This window comes from Aspergillus pseudonomiae (assembly GCF_009193645.1).
Source record: "Aspergillus pseudonomiae strain CBS 119388 unplaced genomic scaffold BDV37scaffold_13, whole genome shotgun sequence".
NCBI classification, from domain to species: Eukaryota; Fungi; Ascomycota; class Eurotiomycetes; order Eurotiales; family Aspergillaceae; genus Aspergillus; species Aspergillus pseudonomiae.
In genome coordinates this window covers 320,352-336,438 of record NW_022476005.1, presented here as the reverse complement: position 1 = coordinate 336,438, position 16,087 = coordinate 320,352, and the positions used below count along the sequence as shown (strand labels likewise).

The following is a 16,087-nucleotide window of genomic DNA, read 5'->3' as shown; positions in this document are numbered from 1 at the left end:
TAGAAGTGAGCTAATCAGAGGCCACCATTCAAAACCCCTTGAATTTTCTAGTATTCGAGGCTTGCTCATAAATGAAAGGTTAGTTGCGGTCGTGTAGCTTCGTATACGAATAGGTCTAGTAATAATTTTCCGAAATACCCCCGAGGTAGCGTGTCGACCAATTTCCATGACGCCAGAGCAAGTGATCCTTTGGTTGATGGGCTATCCAACATTCTTCGAGCCTCAGCCCTCCCTTCACATGCCCTGGAATGCCGAGGAAAGTCCTTAATCCACGATAGGAACTCCATCAGACAAGCGCCGACCACGACTTGTTTCTGAAGCCATGACTATCTTATGAGTCCCTTCCTTGCCAGGCGACTCTGTGGGGTCTGAATGAAACTTCGATCGTCTCGCTATACCAGTTTGGAAAGAGGTGGCAGGCAGTGCTGCGCCCAGTGTGCCGGGGAGATCTGCGCTTTCATTCCCAAGTTCAACATAAGACCCACCAGGCCTCCACCAACACCGACGATCGGATAATCGACTGCGGCAGGAAAGTTCAGGATATGAACGTGGCCGAGCCGCGGAGCATGGGGGCTTATGCACCCGGAAGTCTATTGATGTCTCAGGAAGGTGCGCACACTGCATAGTTGCGTATAGGATCCCTATCGCAGGATGTTTTACTTTGCAGCAAACCTAATATTGTACATAGACACTGCCCTTGGGCGCCTTTATCTACCGCTTTTGTCAAACGTCGCCGGCTTGGCACGGTCTCCCAATCTCGATTGATGGATGTCTCGGCTTGTCGCCTTGCCCGCACGGCACTATATCTGAGTTAAAGTCATGACGCCCAGTACTATTCGAACACCGAGTCATACAAGCATTGGAGGTTGAAGCGTTCCTGCAGGATTTTGCCACGCATGAGAGTTTATGATGAACATGTCTTACACCGTCTCCTGGGGTGTGTGCCTTGAACACGACCAATCATCAAGTACTCTCCAGTTCTCAGTTTTCAGATAAAAAAGACAAGGATATGAAAATCCTTAGTCATGTCGCCTTCTTCTCAGTCTATTCCGTGATTCAGGGCACGCGATATGTGCTCGTAATATACTTTCCCACTTTGGCCTGGGCCGTGTTTAACCTTCTGAGATCAACCCAAAGGCTGGCCGAGCCCTAACACCAACGCACTGGCGCGTAAAGCTAAGCCGGGCCGGTCTTGACCTCCAACTGATAGGCTTTATTAAAGTTTGAGGCCAAATAACAGGGGAGCTTCTTATGGAACGGCTCCGCGACCGATTCGGTCTTCTAGAGCCATGGGTCGACAGACCAGTCTCCGCGTGGCACTTAAAGGTCTTATCTTTTTATATTATGTGTCGAGTGAACAGCTTATTTGGCCTAGCCCCAATGAAAAATGCACACATTGGACTGGGCACATAGGTCGGTATATATGAGCAACATCTGAGACACCGGAGATCCTACGGATTCGAGGTGAACTTGGCATTATGTACCCTTTTGCTAGGGAACTCGCTATTGAGTCCTGGATCTTATATGCAGTCGGTAAGTTATCGTCCGTCGGCAGCAGCGCCCGCTACGATCATTGACATCAAGGTGATATAGGGATTGTAATTATCGGATGTCGGCTGTTCGTTCCCACTTACATTGACTACAATGGAGAGAAGTACTTACCAGAGATAGAGTTTCTCGACGCATACGGTTAAAGTCATGGAGCAAACTACAAATCGATGATGCGCTTATGTGTGCAATTGCGGTACGTGCATGGTTGGACGGCGGCAGGAGATGCATTGGAATTGACAGAACCGCATAGCTCACCTTCACTGGGGTCACTGTTACAGCGAATATCACGGCTCGGGTTAGCAGTGATCCCATTGTTCATGAAGAGCAGCCTACACCACATGCCGAAGCGCTCATGGTTTGGGGGAACAAAGCGATCTTCATGCTGGAACAGTTCGCTCTGGTTACAATATGGCTAGTCAAGGGCTGCCTTCTCATCATCTACAACCGTCTAACGTACGCCAATGTCCGGAGCTTTTGCGCGCTGGAAGGCTAATGCACTTCATTGGTAGGCTTATGATGAAGGAGCATTTAGCTGTGAAAATCGTTGCGGTCTATGTAGTGATCTCTTTTATTGTCATCGAGGTCCTCTTCTTAGGAGTCTGGTGCAGGCCGATCACTCATTACTGTATGTCATTTGTTATACCATGGCTCAGAACACCGCTAATGGGTTACAGGGGATCTTGAAGCTAATGACTGTATGATACGATTGATGTAGAAACTCGATACGTGAGCTGACAACTAGATTATCTTATAGTCCAGTGTGGGACCTACTTGAATCATCTGATCACGACAACCGTTTTCAATATCTCCTCAGATGTGATGATGTTGTGTATCCCATTGCCGCTCTTCATCCGATCACACTTACCTTTCAAGCAGTAAGGACACCCCTGACGTGTGGGCATGCCCAAGTACATAACTAAGGTCAATCGCAGAAAGGTTGCCGTGTGTGCTGTGTTCAGTCTCGGTGGGATCGTTGTCTGTGAATCTAATACGCCCCTACTGAGGTAGATCGCTGACCGGTGCCTAGATACTTATGGCAGCTCTGAATAAGTACTATAATTTCTCCAAACTCACCGACCCTCGGTTCTTGGTTAGTCCGCTCACCGATGTGTATCCCAACGACTTGCTAAACAGTGAGACAGAAATGGTATGTCGCGGAGGTAGCTACCGCGGTCTACGTCTCCAATGTGCCACTCCTCTGGCCTCTTCTTCAACAGGTCTTTCGCTGCCTGCGCTCTACCGTTCGCTCCAACTACACGTCGGGGACATCGAAGCCGAGCGGACCGCAACGAGGTCTGGCGGTATTGCACTCCCATTCGCGATCACATTCGAGATATCGTACCGACTCGGCACATTCGATCATCAGCCACTCGCATGAAGGCATCATGCCGGACGCGTATGAGTTGGTTTTAACTCCGACACGAGAACGTGGCTATAGAGCTGACATCATGAGGGATTCCGATACAAGCCCACAACAGTCTAAAGACATAACAGTACACAGAACTGTGGAGGTTACTCATGAGTAATAGTTTTGCTCCTATGATTATTCTAGATGACGGGACATACGTATAATAGACATTAATGGATTTAATATTGTATGCTTAGGTATGTCCATGCTTAGCGCTTTGGTTCTCAAATTAAATATCTTCATTTGCGGAGTACTGAAGTCTTATGACTTACCAGGCTTCACCTCATCACGGCTAGTCATTCTGGCTCTACGAAAAGAAAAGAAGTGGCACATAGCCTCAACTAGGCATCTTACATCCCGTCGATAAACGGAATTTTTTCTGAATAGCATAGTCCCGATATTGTTCATACATTCCATCACGCATATAGGGGTAGGTATACAAGTTCATGCCACTGCATTATTCAGAGGCAGCGGTCTTCGCAGCTCCAGAAAAAGGGCAGCCCCCAGTCACCGAGGTCGTGTCGGCAACAGCTTCCGTGTTTTCGCGGGCAATCTGGCGAAACATATCCAAGGGATCATACCAAACGTCAATTTTCTCCAGCTCCAGCTTCTCATTCACTTTGGCGATCACGATACCCTGAATATCAATCATGCCGCCATGTGCCTTGACCCTGACCTTCTCTCCGCGACTAGGTAGGGCTCGTCAGTATCCGGTTGATGTGAATTGACGAAGGGACTCACTCATTAAATCCCACATAATCATTCGCCATAACACCCCAATGTCTCCACTTGAAGACCACCGTCGGCGGTCCGCTGTAGACTTCTTTCACCTCCCAGGCAAATGTAGGCATCATGCGCTTGAATGCCTTGTGGCTCGTGTCGAAATCATTGTGTGCCGGATCATAGTACGAGCTTGAGGTCAGGAGGGCGTTGTATGTGCCGACCTTGAGCATATGCTCGCCAGATTGCGGTGGGCCTCCATTTAACGAGAAACTATATGTCTTCTGATCGATGGTCCTCCAGTCGGCGAGCGAGGTCTTGAATGAGGCTTCAATTTCCCAGTTTTTGACGAGCTTTTCGACCAGGTCTGGAAGGCTTCCGGCCTCATGTTTCATTGTTTTAGCTTAGGCAATCGCGTCAGTGCTATACGTGCTTTGAGAGTGAGGCCGCAAAAGACGAACTCTGCTCATAAAATTCTCGGGTCTTCGAATAATTCGGCACCCGGCCATGTCGCCAGGCGGCCTCCGTATCTTTTAGGACTGCATCGGCGTCACGGACGTAATCGGGAAGTGCTTGTGCGTCACCCATTTTGGTATACAGTTGTGATAACGTTCGGTATGTTTAACAGGGGGCGAGAAAAATATCGAAGTGGAAAGGAGGATGACCAGCGTATTTATTCTCCGAGTCGTGTCAGACGACGGCCATTAGCCAGGTAGCATCGCCCCCCCTCTGCCGTTGTGGCTAAGATTTCGCCATCCACCATTCACACGCCGTTGATGGTAGGGGCATCCTCGGTAACTAGTGTCGAGCCAGGCAGGGATCTAAAGGGCCGAGAAAGTATAGTATCCAATCCCAAGAGTTGTTGTGGCCATGCGTTGAATCAGAAAAGTGGGCAGCACGACCTTTCCTATGAATGGTAGAGGATATAGTTTCCGGTGGAAGCGAGTATCCAAAAGATGAGCCAACCTAGCCTTTCTCAAGGTTCGTTATCGGACCCTCTGTTTCCCTCGGTACTAAATCCTGAACGCATCAAATCCCTGGCTCGCACATCACCGAGGATTTTCGAGGGTAGCACGGGCCAACGTTCGGTTATCGGGCTGCAATCAACGCTTCAGCTGCAGGCAATATAAACGGGGCAGATCCCATTGGGTTGAGGGATCGGACCACAGTGGGCCAGGGAGGATCCAGACCCAGAGCAGGAGCAACCTGAATGGAACTGCCGGAACGAGGTTTGGAGTCTTGGACGCAGAGAGTAGCAACTCACAAGACTTCTTGATATCTTCCTTGTACCTTTAACTCCTTTCCTACTTGGCTACCCGTATCCATTGCTCAATTACGCCGAGTATAACAATAACAGGGGCATATGTTGAAGCCATATCTCACTTCGATTGTGCGTGTGCGCCTGTGAGGCTGTGGAGAAGCCTATCAGATCCGGGTCAATTGAATTGTCATCCTGCGATCCTTTGAGGTTTAGTGGGCCGAAATTAATATGCATAGCGGCATGCTCATTGGACTGTCTCCCATCAAATATATTAATCATTGGTAAGCCATTGGTGGGGCTCCAATGCAACCAAGTGAGACAACAAAATTTCTCGTTTCGCCTTCGAAACAAGCACCTGTTTGGGAGCGTGTCATGGACATTTCCTGACCCCAGGGAGATAAATATACTTGGCATGTCACATATCGCACAACACACAGGATCAATCTGTGCATTGGCCAATAGAAGAACGGGCTACGGGTAGTCGCATGGCGTGGGAGTACCATTCCATGGGTACTGTTAGAACAACGGCTTTTGACCGTTGGCCCTAACGAGTAAGTCTGGGCAGCGATGAACTCTAATATAGGAGTTGTTGATTAAAGATAGCATAGGGATTTGAATGCACCCTCTTGGCTTACTCCGTATTCCCCCTGAATCCGTTTCTGATACTCCAAACTCCACACATCTTTGATCTTATCGTCAGTGACCTCTTTTAGCTCCCTAACCACGCTGTAGGTGGCAAGTCGGCTATTCGTAGTGGGCAAACCACAGAAGCGTGATGCTTTTTACATTATTATATTATTAGCACCAACTCAGGCCATATGCTCGGCTACGGCTAAGTAAAGGGCAACCCTTCTAACGCTACCCTATCTATATATAGTATTCCGGGCATCCGAATCAATTCGCTCGATAATAAACACCGATTTGACGTTACGCAACCTCCATTCTCCCAACTCACAGACTGCCAATGATATAGCCAGAGTTATCGAACGGCCTTTGCTAAAACGTTCCTAAGAATGGCCGGCTGTTACGCGGCCCACAACGGCCGGAACGGAAACTTTTAGTGGAGCACTGCCGCAGATGCGAGGCACATGGACAAAGTTCGCCCCTGACAAGGCCTGCACAACATTTTCTGTCAACTGCTAACATTGCGCTGGTTTGAGAAACGGGGTAGTCTGCGATTGCAAGTTATTCTCACTAGGGCTGGCTCAATCCCAGTGATATGGCTCATTCCCAAAAGGGAAGGTATTGTACGAATCGGGTTAGTCTAGTACGTTTTATGTAAGCCTTCCGAATGAGGTAAGTTTATCGCCAGCAGCCCTTGACTTGATGCTGGAGAATCGTACGAGTAGTCAGATGCAGTGTCTGGTTGTTGTAGTATACTTCAAATGCTGAATTTGCAGTAGTTATAGTGATGTAGAAGAGATATATACAGGATAATCCGCCTATGATCTTCTAGAAGTTATGTTTAGGAAAACTGGAAATATATAATCTGGCATGGATATCTGCACCAGTTCCATACAATGTTAGTCATGCTCGATTTTCTAGTATTAGAGAGGAAGGTATGTAGTTTACACAGCTACTTCGGCATATCTATGTCTCTTCGTCATGTTTTAGCCCCCAGACTAGGGTGCCAGGCTAAATCTTAGCATCTACCCCAGGTCTGCATGCTCAGCCCTGCGAATATGGAGATTATCTTCCTCTATCGTCGGGTCTCAGCATTGTGCGCTAAGATATGGACTGAGCTGTAGCAGGTCTTAATACGTGGTATTTACTACGGGCAAAAGAACACCTCGTGGTGCTCTGTTCTTCAATTAAGGACTTTGCCTGGCTAGTTGATGCACGAGACAAACATGAGCACTGTTCGGTGTAGAGGATTATTTTAGGCCCCAGCTTAGTGCGCAGGCTCCACAAGCGTCCCAACCCTGTCTCCCTACCGTATTCGAAAGGGTTCTTGTCGATCGTTTATAGTTGCGTTTCGATTCTTTCCTCCTGGACTATGCGTCGGAAATTCCGACTCGGAATCATGGCCCGTAGGTGGGATATACTTCTCACAAGACACCTTTGATGGATTCATTGCGAGTTTCATATGGCAACTTGATAGCTGAAAGACAGGCTAGACGATGAGCGCTAAAACCCTAGCGAATACCCAAGCTCTTATAGTTGATGTGGCCTGTTCGCGCATTATTTGACAGCCTTAGAGAGCACCAGCCTGTCGCACATCCAGCGCAACAGTCCTGTCGGGATCCATAAAAGCTGACGAGTCCTGCACCTCTGCTGATCATCAAGGGTTTCTGAAAGCTTTGTAGGTTGCATTGAGGGCGCGCCATTGCCAGCAAATTCAGTATATCCAGATATAGCAGGTGTCAATTCACTTCTACTGCTCGTCCTTGGCAGGTTGCCACCCTTCTGTCTCTCTCAACCGCCACCGATGCTCACCAGCAATTGATCTTCTGACAGATGTCGGGGCTCCACCCCATTAATATTTGGTTTGAGAACGGATGGCCCCAGTCCTGGCAATGGACAATGCTGGCCCCCCATATCAGATGCTGCCCCGAAGGTACCGCTCATCTCGCGTGGCAGAATTTCCCAACTCTTCAAATCCTGAACAACACCAACACCAACCGTCTTTCCCCGGATGAGACACCAAACGACGGTAGCGAGACAGTTGGCAAGCGTAATACTGATCCGTCAGTGTCAGACATTTCCAAGGATGAGAGCTGCTTGAACCAGGACGCGGTCGGGAAGAACTGTGCCTCTGCGATTGCCCACAACCGCTCAGAGCCGCTATCATATTCTGGAAAGCAAGATTTTCTTGAATGGCAAGCACCAGGCAAGATTGTCGGGCCAAATGACTCATACATCACGACAACAACTGCCGGGGAGCCCAAGTTTGTGGTCTTGAGTTCCCAATTGAACTTGACCTACTCGCCATTGACCGTGACGGGTGACAACACCGGTTACACGTATCCACCGGAGCATTTCGTGTATGGCAATGATGGTATTATCAATGGCACTATGGCCATCATGCTGACCGATCTTAACCTCTTCGTCACCCCTTTCAACTTGACCATGCTCAATCCTCACCTTGTCGCCCTCGGTTTGTACATGACCGGTTAAGCAGAACTATGGGAGGTCATTCAACACCATGCCAGATAGTGGAAGTCAACGTCGCCCTGTCAGCCGCCTCGATACAAATTGACTTGGTTGGTAGCAATGTCGATGAAGTCTTAAATCAAAACAGCGGGAACCCTCTCTGATATATTATTTTCTTTGATAGAGCTTGAATTCAATGATAAAACTTTTCATGAGAGTGCTTTTTTGTTTTGACATTATTCTTTAATGGATTATGTAGGGTGTGCATAAGGATATGGCAATTACACAGGCAGGCAAACCACACCTGCGCCCGGGGCAATAAAATGCAGGGTATATAGGCAGTTCACCGTAGCTAACTTGGTACGTATCTGGTAATATCGTGCAAGATGGGATGTATCCAAGCGTGAGTATAAGCATTCGTGCAGTGTATTTGCGCACAACTCAAGTGGCGCAAAGGCTTTGCCTTCCAGACCATATCCAGAGGTTCCTCGACTGGATTCAATTCGGTCTAGCTGAGATCAAAATCCGCCAGGCAGTTGAAGAATGAGGTATTGTAGCAGGTCGGATCAATGAACCCCGGAGCAAGTTCAGGTATCATTAAGCCCTGTCCTTCCGCAACGGTCACTGCTGGAGGTGCATTCTGGCTGATACGCTCCACATCAGTCGAATCTCGAGGTGTCGGAATCGACTTCAATGGCTCGGTATTCCATTTCTCGATCGAATCCGAGAGAATGTCGGCTGCAGTGGATCGGACGCAATCATACGCACATTCGGCGGAGCCCCAGGTTCGCTTCGTACTTTTCAGACACCCGAGAATGAGGGTGACGCGATTGCAATGATGATCGAAGCACTCTTCGGAGTGATTGATGGAAGTTGCGAGCTGGATCATACCACATAGAGCCAATGCGGGAATGACGAAAGGCGTGTGTTTTTGGATGTTGGGACAAATGGAAATGGAGTCGGAGACACGCCGTGAGGCTTCAGTCGCCTTGATACTATGAACCAAGCGCGGAAAGGTAGAGGAGAGGTGACAGGGCGCAGATGGCCAGAAGCAGTCGTCGGGTTGTGTCAAGAGCGGCCGAAGATCACTGCGTGGTAAATGCAGCAACATGGTGGCATACGCAATGATCAAATGGGCTTGGAAGATCATCTCATCCACATTACCATACGAGTCCACAATATCCAGTTTGCGGGAGGGTAGGTGATTGACCCAGCTGACGAGCGCATTTTCAATGGCCTGGAGATGGTCGCGATGATAATCCCGTAGGCGATTCAGGACCAAGACGCGACACAGAATGGTTACTGCCTCAATGCGGTAGCTGAAGGACGAGAAGGCGATTTCTTGGGCCGCAAATACTCTGCGCTTGAAATCCAGCATCTTGCGTGGCGGCGGAATCTCTCCACATCCTGTGTATGCGGATTCATCGCAAGGCAAGCCGACCTCCGGAGCGACTGTAGTACATCGAAAGGTAATCGTCTTGAGCGGAACGGCCATGAATATATCCGTGATGTATAGCTCCCACCACGTTCTTCTCATGCTCTCCGCTTCAACAGATCTCTCAGGATGGACTGACGAAGCGAAATCTCCTCGATGCATGCCCAGCTCAAAAGCGATCTCAGCACTTTGCGAGAACGCTTGCTGCGCATTTTGTCGCTCGCCGCGGGCGTACAGGGCAATGGAGTAGATCAACCAAGCCTGGACCATACACGGCGAGCGGTCCGGATTGGATTCTAGCGCGGCATCTACCTTGTCCTTCAGCTGCTGCCGGGGGCCAGATGGCAAATAATGGGACCCGACGAATTCCACCACCAATTGAAGAAAGGGAGGGTAATCACGATCCTTGTATAACGTGCTGGGGACCAAGATGGGGTGTGCCACATGGAAGTGCTCGTAATACAATCGAGCACAGCGATCATCTTCGTCCCATGACCTCCCTGGTGGCTCCAAGCGATCTGAACTGGCATCATTCGGCGATAGCATCGCCGGCCATGGGACACCTACAAGGCCTGGGCGGCTACTCCGCGGAAACGAGATATTGCTACTATCAGGTGTGTTCATCGGACCAGGCGCACTCGTTACTTGCAGAGGTAGCCCCGTTGCACGGTGAGGCGTTTGAATACCATTCCCAGTGCCATTCCCAGGGGAGTAATGCGTGGCACTGATGCTAAACGCATCATTCAGTTTCGAAGCCGAGGGCCGATGTTGTTGTGCATTATGATATGCAATGTCATGCCGTGGCTTCCGGCGTCCTCCGCGGCGAGAAGGGAGATACTGGCAGACAAAGCCACCCTGGGTACAACGCGAACAGGACGGTTGAGTGGCATCACATTTGAGATGCTGTTTGCGGCATTCCGTGCAAGCAAGGGCCGCGAGGCCAGTTTGCCGGGTGGATCGTCTCGGGGTCATGTTGATCATGATAACGAGGATATTAAAAATTAATCAATTGTCGATCACCATCCGTTTACATGGATAGCCCCGTCTATGCGACGTTAACTCGTCATCCTGCCAGCGGGAGAGTTAGGGTTGTAGTTGAAGATGTGCACCTTTTAGAGCCAACCATCGATTTTCTTTCCTTTTTCCCGTTGAATTTCTGTGGCGCTTTTGGTCTGTTCGGTCTCCCCGAGTATTACGCAAAACGGATTAGTGGCGAGAGACACGTACCCTACAATCACCTCCAGATAGACAAAAATGACCAGAAACACAAGTGAAACTCGGCGTAGATAGAACTATAACGTTATCCCCTATAGACAGTCAAGGGTACTAGCGTCTTGCGACGGCTCCCGTCGGTGGTCCGCGCCGTTGGCAGCGGAAACCGTCACAATCGCCGATTGAAACCTGTCCTTATCCTACCCGTCGAGGAAGCTACTTGAGATATGTAGGGTCGACAAGACTGTTAGACTATGGCTATGAATACCCCAAAACTCTGGAAATGTTCTACTGCACGAGATAGAACTCTCTGATAGGATGGCTGGGCCACCGCTCTTCGCTCAGCAGATCTCTTTGCATCATCAGTACCATTCTGCAGAAGCCAAGATGCGTGGATCCACCGGCAATCGGCGATTCAACTGGACCATGGAAGCTGTCAATCGCCGATTGCGCTATCAGGGGGCGTTTGATGGTCATAATATGATCGCCCGGTATGGCGGTCAATCAATCAATAAATATACTGGGCTTGCTCAACCACTCCTCGGGGTTTCTCAAAGTACTACAATCACCCATTCGGATTCAAAATCGAAATCATGTTGGCTTCCGCGATCCAATTGCCTCTCCCGTTACCGCATCCGTCGCCATACAATCACCGCTTCTTACCTCCCACATATGATCTACAAGATCTCGTCCATGACATCAAGTCCTACCTAGGAGATACCTCGGGTATCGATTCATCAGATGTAGACCATGAGCACCTGATAGCCCTGGCGCAGAAGTATATCTCAAATCCGAATGATTGGCTGCGGTTCTTCTACAACGACCCGAGTAAGAACTATACCCGCAATGCTATCGAAAACATCAACCACAAGGCGAACATTGTATGTTCTTCCTTTCCTATGACTGCACAGGGCCTAAGAGACCATGACTGACTTGTCCAAGCTGCTGCTGGTATGGAATCCAGGCAAAGGCTCGCCCATCCACGACCATGCCAACGCCCATTGCATCATGAAGGTCTTGGCTGGCGAATTGACTGAAACGGTCTACCATCCTCCCAGCAGCGAAGGCAACGAGACAAGCCCGCTCCAGCTCAAACACCAAAAGCGATACCAGACAGACCAGGTGACATATATCTCAGACGATATTGGTCTTCATCGGGTTCACAACCCAAGTTCTAATCAAGTTGCCGTTTCCCTTCATAGTGCGTATTGCCTAAACCCTACCAATTACATGTGAGTCTATGACACTGACCAAGCATAGTCTACACCCCCCCCAATGCCGCCGATTATGGCTATCACATTTTCGATGGGGCCACAGGAAAGGCTAGTTTTGTATCGCAAGCACAATCCCATTCGAATGCCTAGAAGCCTGCTGGTCAGGCATGCCACACGAAATGTCCTGGAATACTTGTCGTCAACTGACAACCAAACTACAGGGTCGGGTACCCTTTTCCTTGCCACATTTTCTGTCAGACTTGTTCATGGCTCGTATATATCCCTAGCGTTGTTCTTGCTCTATTTACTTTCGGTTCCTTTTTTTTTTTTTTTTTTTTTTTTTTTTTTTTTTTTTTTTTTTTTTTTTTTTGTTTTTTTTTTTTTTTTTTTTTTTTGTTTTCTTGTTCTTTCGGTTACCTGTTATCATTACCGCACAAGGTGCTCAGAAGCCATATATCCCACATGATAGTGTTAATTAATACCATATCCATATGATCATTGATTGCCCCATCAAGATGCTAGTGACATTAAGCTTCTTTGACGTTGGAGTCTATCAAAATAACTAAATGTCTTTGAATTGGTTGCTGCTGCCGTCGAACAGTACCACAAACAAAGCTTTGTATAGTTTAACTACTTGTGCTATCACCACAATCGTTCAAAACATATCACTGATATCCGCTCAAACCAATTTGCCAGTCGCCTCTCCGTGAAGCACGTTGACTAAGGTCTCAACCACGTACATACCATTCCTGCTTTGTTTCTCCTTCGTGTTTCCCCCAATATGTGGAAAGGCAATGGGAGTGGATAGGATCTTCACCCCTGGCGAGAAAGGTAGCGATACGGAAGTCCGCAGGCGCCAGGAAGGGATCCCTATCACCATTGCTGATGGATGGCTTGAATTAATTGGCTCGCAAGAGTGGAAGCAATGTAACACAGATCAGCGCTCCATGACTATACCCGGACGTTTTACTCGCGGTTGAGTCCGAGGCTTGTGACTGATTGGGACTGTAGATCATCAGATAGGCCGATAGGGGCTGTCACATTGTTCAGTGCCGAGGTATGCCAAATTGTGCTTGCCGTTATATCAGTGTGTATTAGTTCGAGGTAGGGAAGTATTTGTTTTGCAAATTGTGTTCGTTCCGTGTGCGTTTGGGTGTCAGATGTTGCTATACACTTCAAAAGAATCCAAGGTATTCGTCGGGCGTCATAACTGTGTCTACCATCCTAGTGTATCCGTGCTACGCTACCCGTCCTCTAGTTGCACATCAAGACTGACGCCCAGTCAGTCTTAACTGCCATCATACACTTATCCTCCGAGCTAAGAGTTCGCGCTCTAGTACGTCTTTTTCAAAGTGATGCGTCGGCAAATCTTGTCCTTCTGCAGGTAACACTCCATGGCTTGGTGTGTTGGGCAAATCTATTCTATGTACCAGTATACCTTCAAAACGTCCATGGATATAGCTCGGTAATGTCCGGCGTGATCATCCTGCCCATGGTGTCCTCCAATGGACTTGGATCTCTGATCTCGGGGCAAATTATCTCATGGGCTGGTCACTACAAGGGGATCATTAGTGTCCAATATCTCGATTTGGGGCTGTCGAAGTCTTTGTGCCTACCATATTTGGAGAAGGCTTTCCTGAGAGTTAGGGCTCTTCTAAGATAAAAACACAATGCCAGTGATACGTTGGCTGGATTTAGAAAGATTATCAGATTTGAAAGCGGGCAATGATCGAGATTCTGTTTGGCATAGCTAAAGAACGTGGATAGGATGGTTATCACAAAGAGGTATCAAGAAACTTGCCCAAGTCAAAGAATGTAAAATCCAAAGATTTTTGCCACTCGACGCCCTTACTGTCAAGCTTAAATCCTAATTCGGACAGCTTCGACTCGAGAAGATCGGTCCAATCATAGCGAGAATCGTCTGGGGTATCAAGATTGAATCCTCCACTGCGATACGGTTTCAGAGGGATCCGTACTTCTATAATCTAGATTTATATTCAAAACTTCACCTTCCATCCCCAACCCCCCGCAACCCCCCTGGCGACCGCGAACGCAATACCCGACACCAGATACAAAACTCCGCCGAAGAGGATGAGCCCCCAATACTCGCCGCCATTGCTTTCCTGAATCGCACCCGCAAGGGGAATGCCAATCAATGTGCCGATACTGACCAGTGTGAAAGTGGTTCCATTGCGCTTTCCATAATCCTCGGTCCGGCAAACTTGCGATATACACACAGGCGTCAAGCTGATCGCTGCCCCACTCCAGAACCCAAATAGCACGGCATATGCAATAATTGCACCCTCGTTAGTGCCAGCCTTATACCATAGCGCTAGCGTACAGATTGCACAAATAACTGCTGTCATAGTCATCACGTTGAATCGGCCCATTCGGTCGGCCAGAATTCCCGGAAAGGCTCGTCCTGGAATAGCCCCCGCGTTCAGGAACACGGACAGTTTGTATGCCATCGATGTTTCCAAGCCGGCAGACAACCCATAAGACACAATGTACGTGTATGGGATGAAGACGGCAAACTCCACGAGCCAGACGGCCAGTGTGGTCAGGGCATATCTTGGTTCCAAGAGGGCTTTCAGATCAATTGCCATACCAGCCTGCTGGTTGGGTGGTAACCGCGTCTTGAGCAATAAGCAAGCCAGAGCACACAAGACGAAGCAGATGATTCCGATGATTCGCATCGCCCACGCGAAGCCGAGTGTAGGACCAATGTATAGAATGATTAAAGGAAAGAAGACGCCACCGAGACCGCCAGCCGTGCAAGCAATACCGGTTGCAAGGCCGCGACGTACGTCAAACCAGTGGCCGACGGCGGAGATGGCTGGGGTGAACAAGCAGCAAGAGGAGATACCACCAAGAACACTGAAGGACAAGAATATTTGGTAGTATTCTGCTGAGAGATTAGCGATGTTTCTCTTGCGCTTGGCAGGAACTGACACCTACCGGTGCTTGCACTGAAGAAAAAGACGGATAGGACTATGCCAATGGATCCTGGTAGTACCACTGGTAGCACTCCTCGGCTGTCAAATATAGGTCCTGTGAATTACTTCCATTTAGCACCCTCCACCACGCCGTCGGAATACACATGCATTGTTCATACCAACTTGAGCACCCCCGAAATAGAGGAAAAAGCTAAAAGCGCCAAAGATCCATCCTAAACTGGAGGACGAGTACTGTGCCAGTTGATGATCGGCTGTCCAAGCATGGAGGACTCCGATGGTATTCAGCAGACCCATAGATGGCACCATGGCACACCAGGAACCCAGTACAACGAGCCATGCGCGGAGACCGCCTTCGGGATATTTTGCATCTTGATAGTGTTCACAAGAATCTGGCCTCGTCTTCTCAACGATATTTGATATCGCGCTACGAAGTGTTTTCTGGGGCTTGTGCCCCGTTACATTCTCAGTGGCCTGTTCGTCACTGACATGCTGGCAGGCATTTAACTCAGCGTCTGCCATTAGCCGCCCAGTAGTATGCAACAAACGGCACTTTGACAGTCCAATACAAAGCGAAATGCGAGGTAAAACAACCGGGTCAGAGCCCAGATCGCAAATACGGAGCCACTTGAGGATATAAGCCCTTTAGTTAAAAACAGAGCACATGTAAGACACTTGGCAGACCCAATTTATCAATCTCTACTCCATAGTGGAGACAGAATTTGACAGAGAAGGGCTCGTCGGGCACACGTGATGCCGAATGGGCTCCACCTGCCTTGATCTTTGGGGTTCGGAAATTTGGAGATGGATGTAGAACAGTCCATAATGGATAGTGCTTGGGTACATTTGTGTGTGATAGTGTCGCGATGCTTCTACTGAGTGGTGCCATGAATCTGTCGGGTAGAAATACACAGAAAGAAGCCTATCGAATAAGGTCAGTTTAGATGTATATTTTCCTCAATGTCGGAGGTAAGGCACCGATATACTTAAATGCCGCAAGGTAGCGGCGGACCAAGCTACTAGTGATAGAGTAAAGTTAGTATAACGACATATTAGAAGTACTCACAGTAAGGTGTTGATATGTTGCAAAGCAGCCATGTTTCTTTTTCGTCTTCTTCTTCACCTCAGGTCTTCCCAGGGCCTCAGGCCGAGAGGAAGGCAACGCTAACCGCATCCAGACACAAGCACTTGATTTTCCAGGCTAATCCATCCTCGGATTAGATCCCGGAGCATCTCCGA

At 48.7% G+C, this 16,087-nt stretch overlaps 6 protein-coding genes across 6 annotated transcripts; 3 read left to right on the top strand and 3 right to left on the bottom strand.

Moving 5' to 3' along the window:
- Positions 1 to 1,478: 1,478 nt before the first annotated feature.
- Positions 1,479 to 2,559, top strand: BDV37DRAFT_269496 (uncharacterized protein; the record flags this gene model as incomplete). Its single annotated transcript, XM_032084372.1, has 8 exons — positions 1,479 to 1,533; positions 1,594 to 1,618; positions 1,672 to 1,744; positions 1,802 to 2,004; positions 2,061 to 2,176; positions 2,226 to 2,246; positions 2,306 to 2,426; positions 2,484 to 2,559. 8 exons carry the CDS (start codon positions 1,479 to 1,481, stop codon positions 2,557 to 2,559), a joined length of 690 nt encoding a protein of 229 aa, XP_031944394.1.
- A 726-nt stretch (positions 2,560 to 3,285) lies between these two features.
- Positions 3,286 to 4,864, bottom strand: BDV37DRAFT_241859 (uncharacterized protein). Its single transcript, XM_032081239.1, has 3 exons — positions 4,141 to 4,864; positions 3,701 to 4,082; positions 3,286 to 3,648 (listed from the first exon to the last, which is right to left on the bottom strand). The coding sequence occupies exons 1-3, from the start codon at positions 4,265 to 4,267 to the stop codon at positions 3,417 to 3,419; spliced, it is 741 nt and encodes a 246-aa protein (XP_031944393.1). The 5' UTR covers positions 4,268 to 4,864; the 3' UTR covers positions 3,286 to 3,416.
- Positions 4,865 to 7,397: 2,533 nt separating this feature from the next.
- On the top strand, positions 7,398 to 8,057 carry BDV37DRAFT_280338 (uncharacterized protein; the record flags this gene model as incomplete). The annotated part of the gene is made up of 1 exon (XM_032086535.1): positions 7,398 to 8,057. One exon carries the CDS (start codon positions 7,398 to 7,400, stop codon positions 8,055 to 8,057), a length of 660 nt encoding a protein of 219 aa, XP_031944392.1.
- Positions 8,058 to 8,541: 484 nt separating this feature from the next.
- BDV37DRAFT_280337 (Zn(II)2Cys6 transcription factor) lies at positions 8,542 to 10,440 on the bottom strand (the record flags this gene model as incomplete). The annotated part of the gene is made up of 1 exon (XM_032086534.1): positions 8,542 to 10,440. One exon carries the CDS (start codon positions 10,438 to 10,440, stop codon positions 8,542 to 8,544), a length of 1,899 nt encoding a protein of 632 aa, XP_031944391.1.
- Positions 10,441 to 11,205: 765 nt separating this feature from the next.
- On the top strand, positions 11,206 to 12,171 carry BDV37DRAFT_241852 (putative cysteine dioxygenase). The gene is made up of 3 exons (XM_032081238.1): positions 11,206 to 11,561; positions 11,623 to 11,881; positions 11,941 to 12,171. The coding sequence occupies exons 1-3, from the start codon at positions 11,274 to 11,276 to the stop codon at positions 12,042 to 12,044; spliced, it is 651 nt and encodes a 216-aa protein (XP_031944390.1). The 5' UTR covers positions 11,206 to 11,273; the 3' UTR covers positions 12,045 to 12,171.
- A 1,720-nt stretch (positions 12,172 to 13,891) lies between these two features.
- On the bottom strand, positions 13,892 to 15,370 carry BDV37DRAFT_269492 (MCT family MFS transporter; the record flags this gene model as incomplete). The annotated part of the gene is made up of 3 exons (XM_032084371.1): positions 13,892 to 14,799; positions 14,853 to 14,945; positions 15,010 to 15,370. The coding sequence occupies 3 exons, from the start codon at positions 15,368 to 15,370 to the stop codon at positions 13,892 to 13,894; spliced, it is 1,362 nt and encodes a 453-aa protein (XP_031944389.1).
- Positions 15,371 to 16,087: the final 717 nt, after the last annotated feature.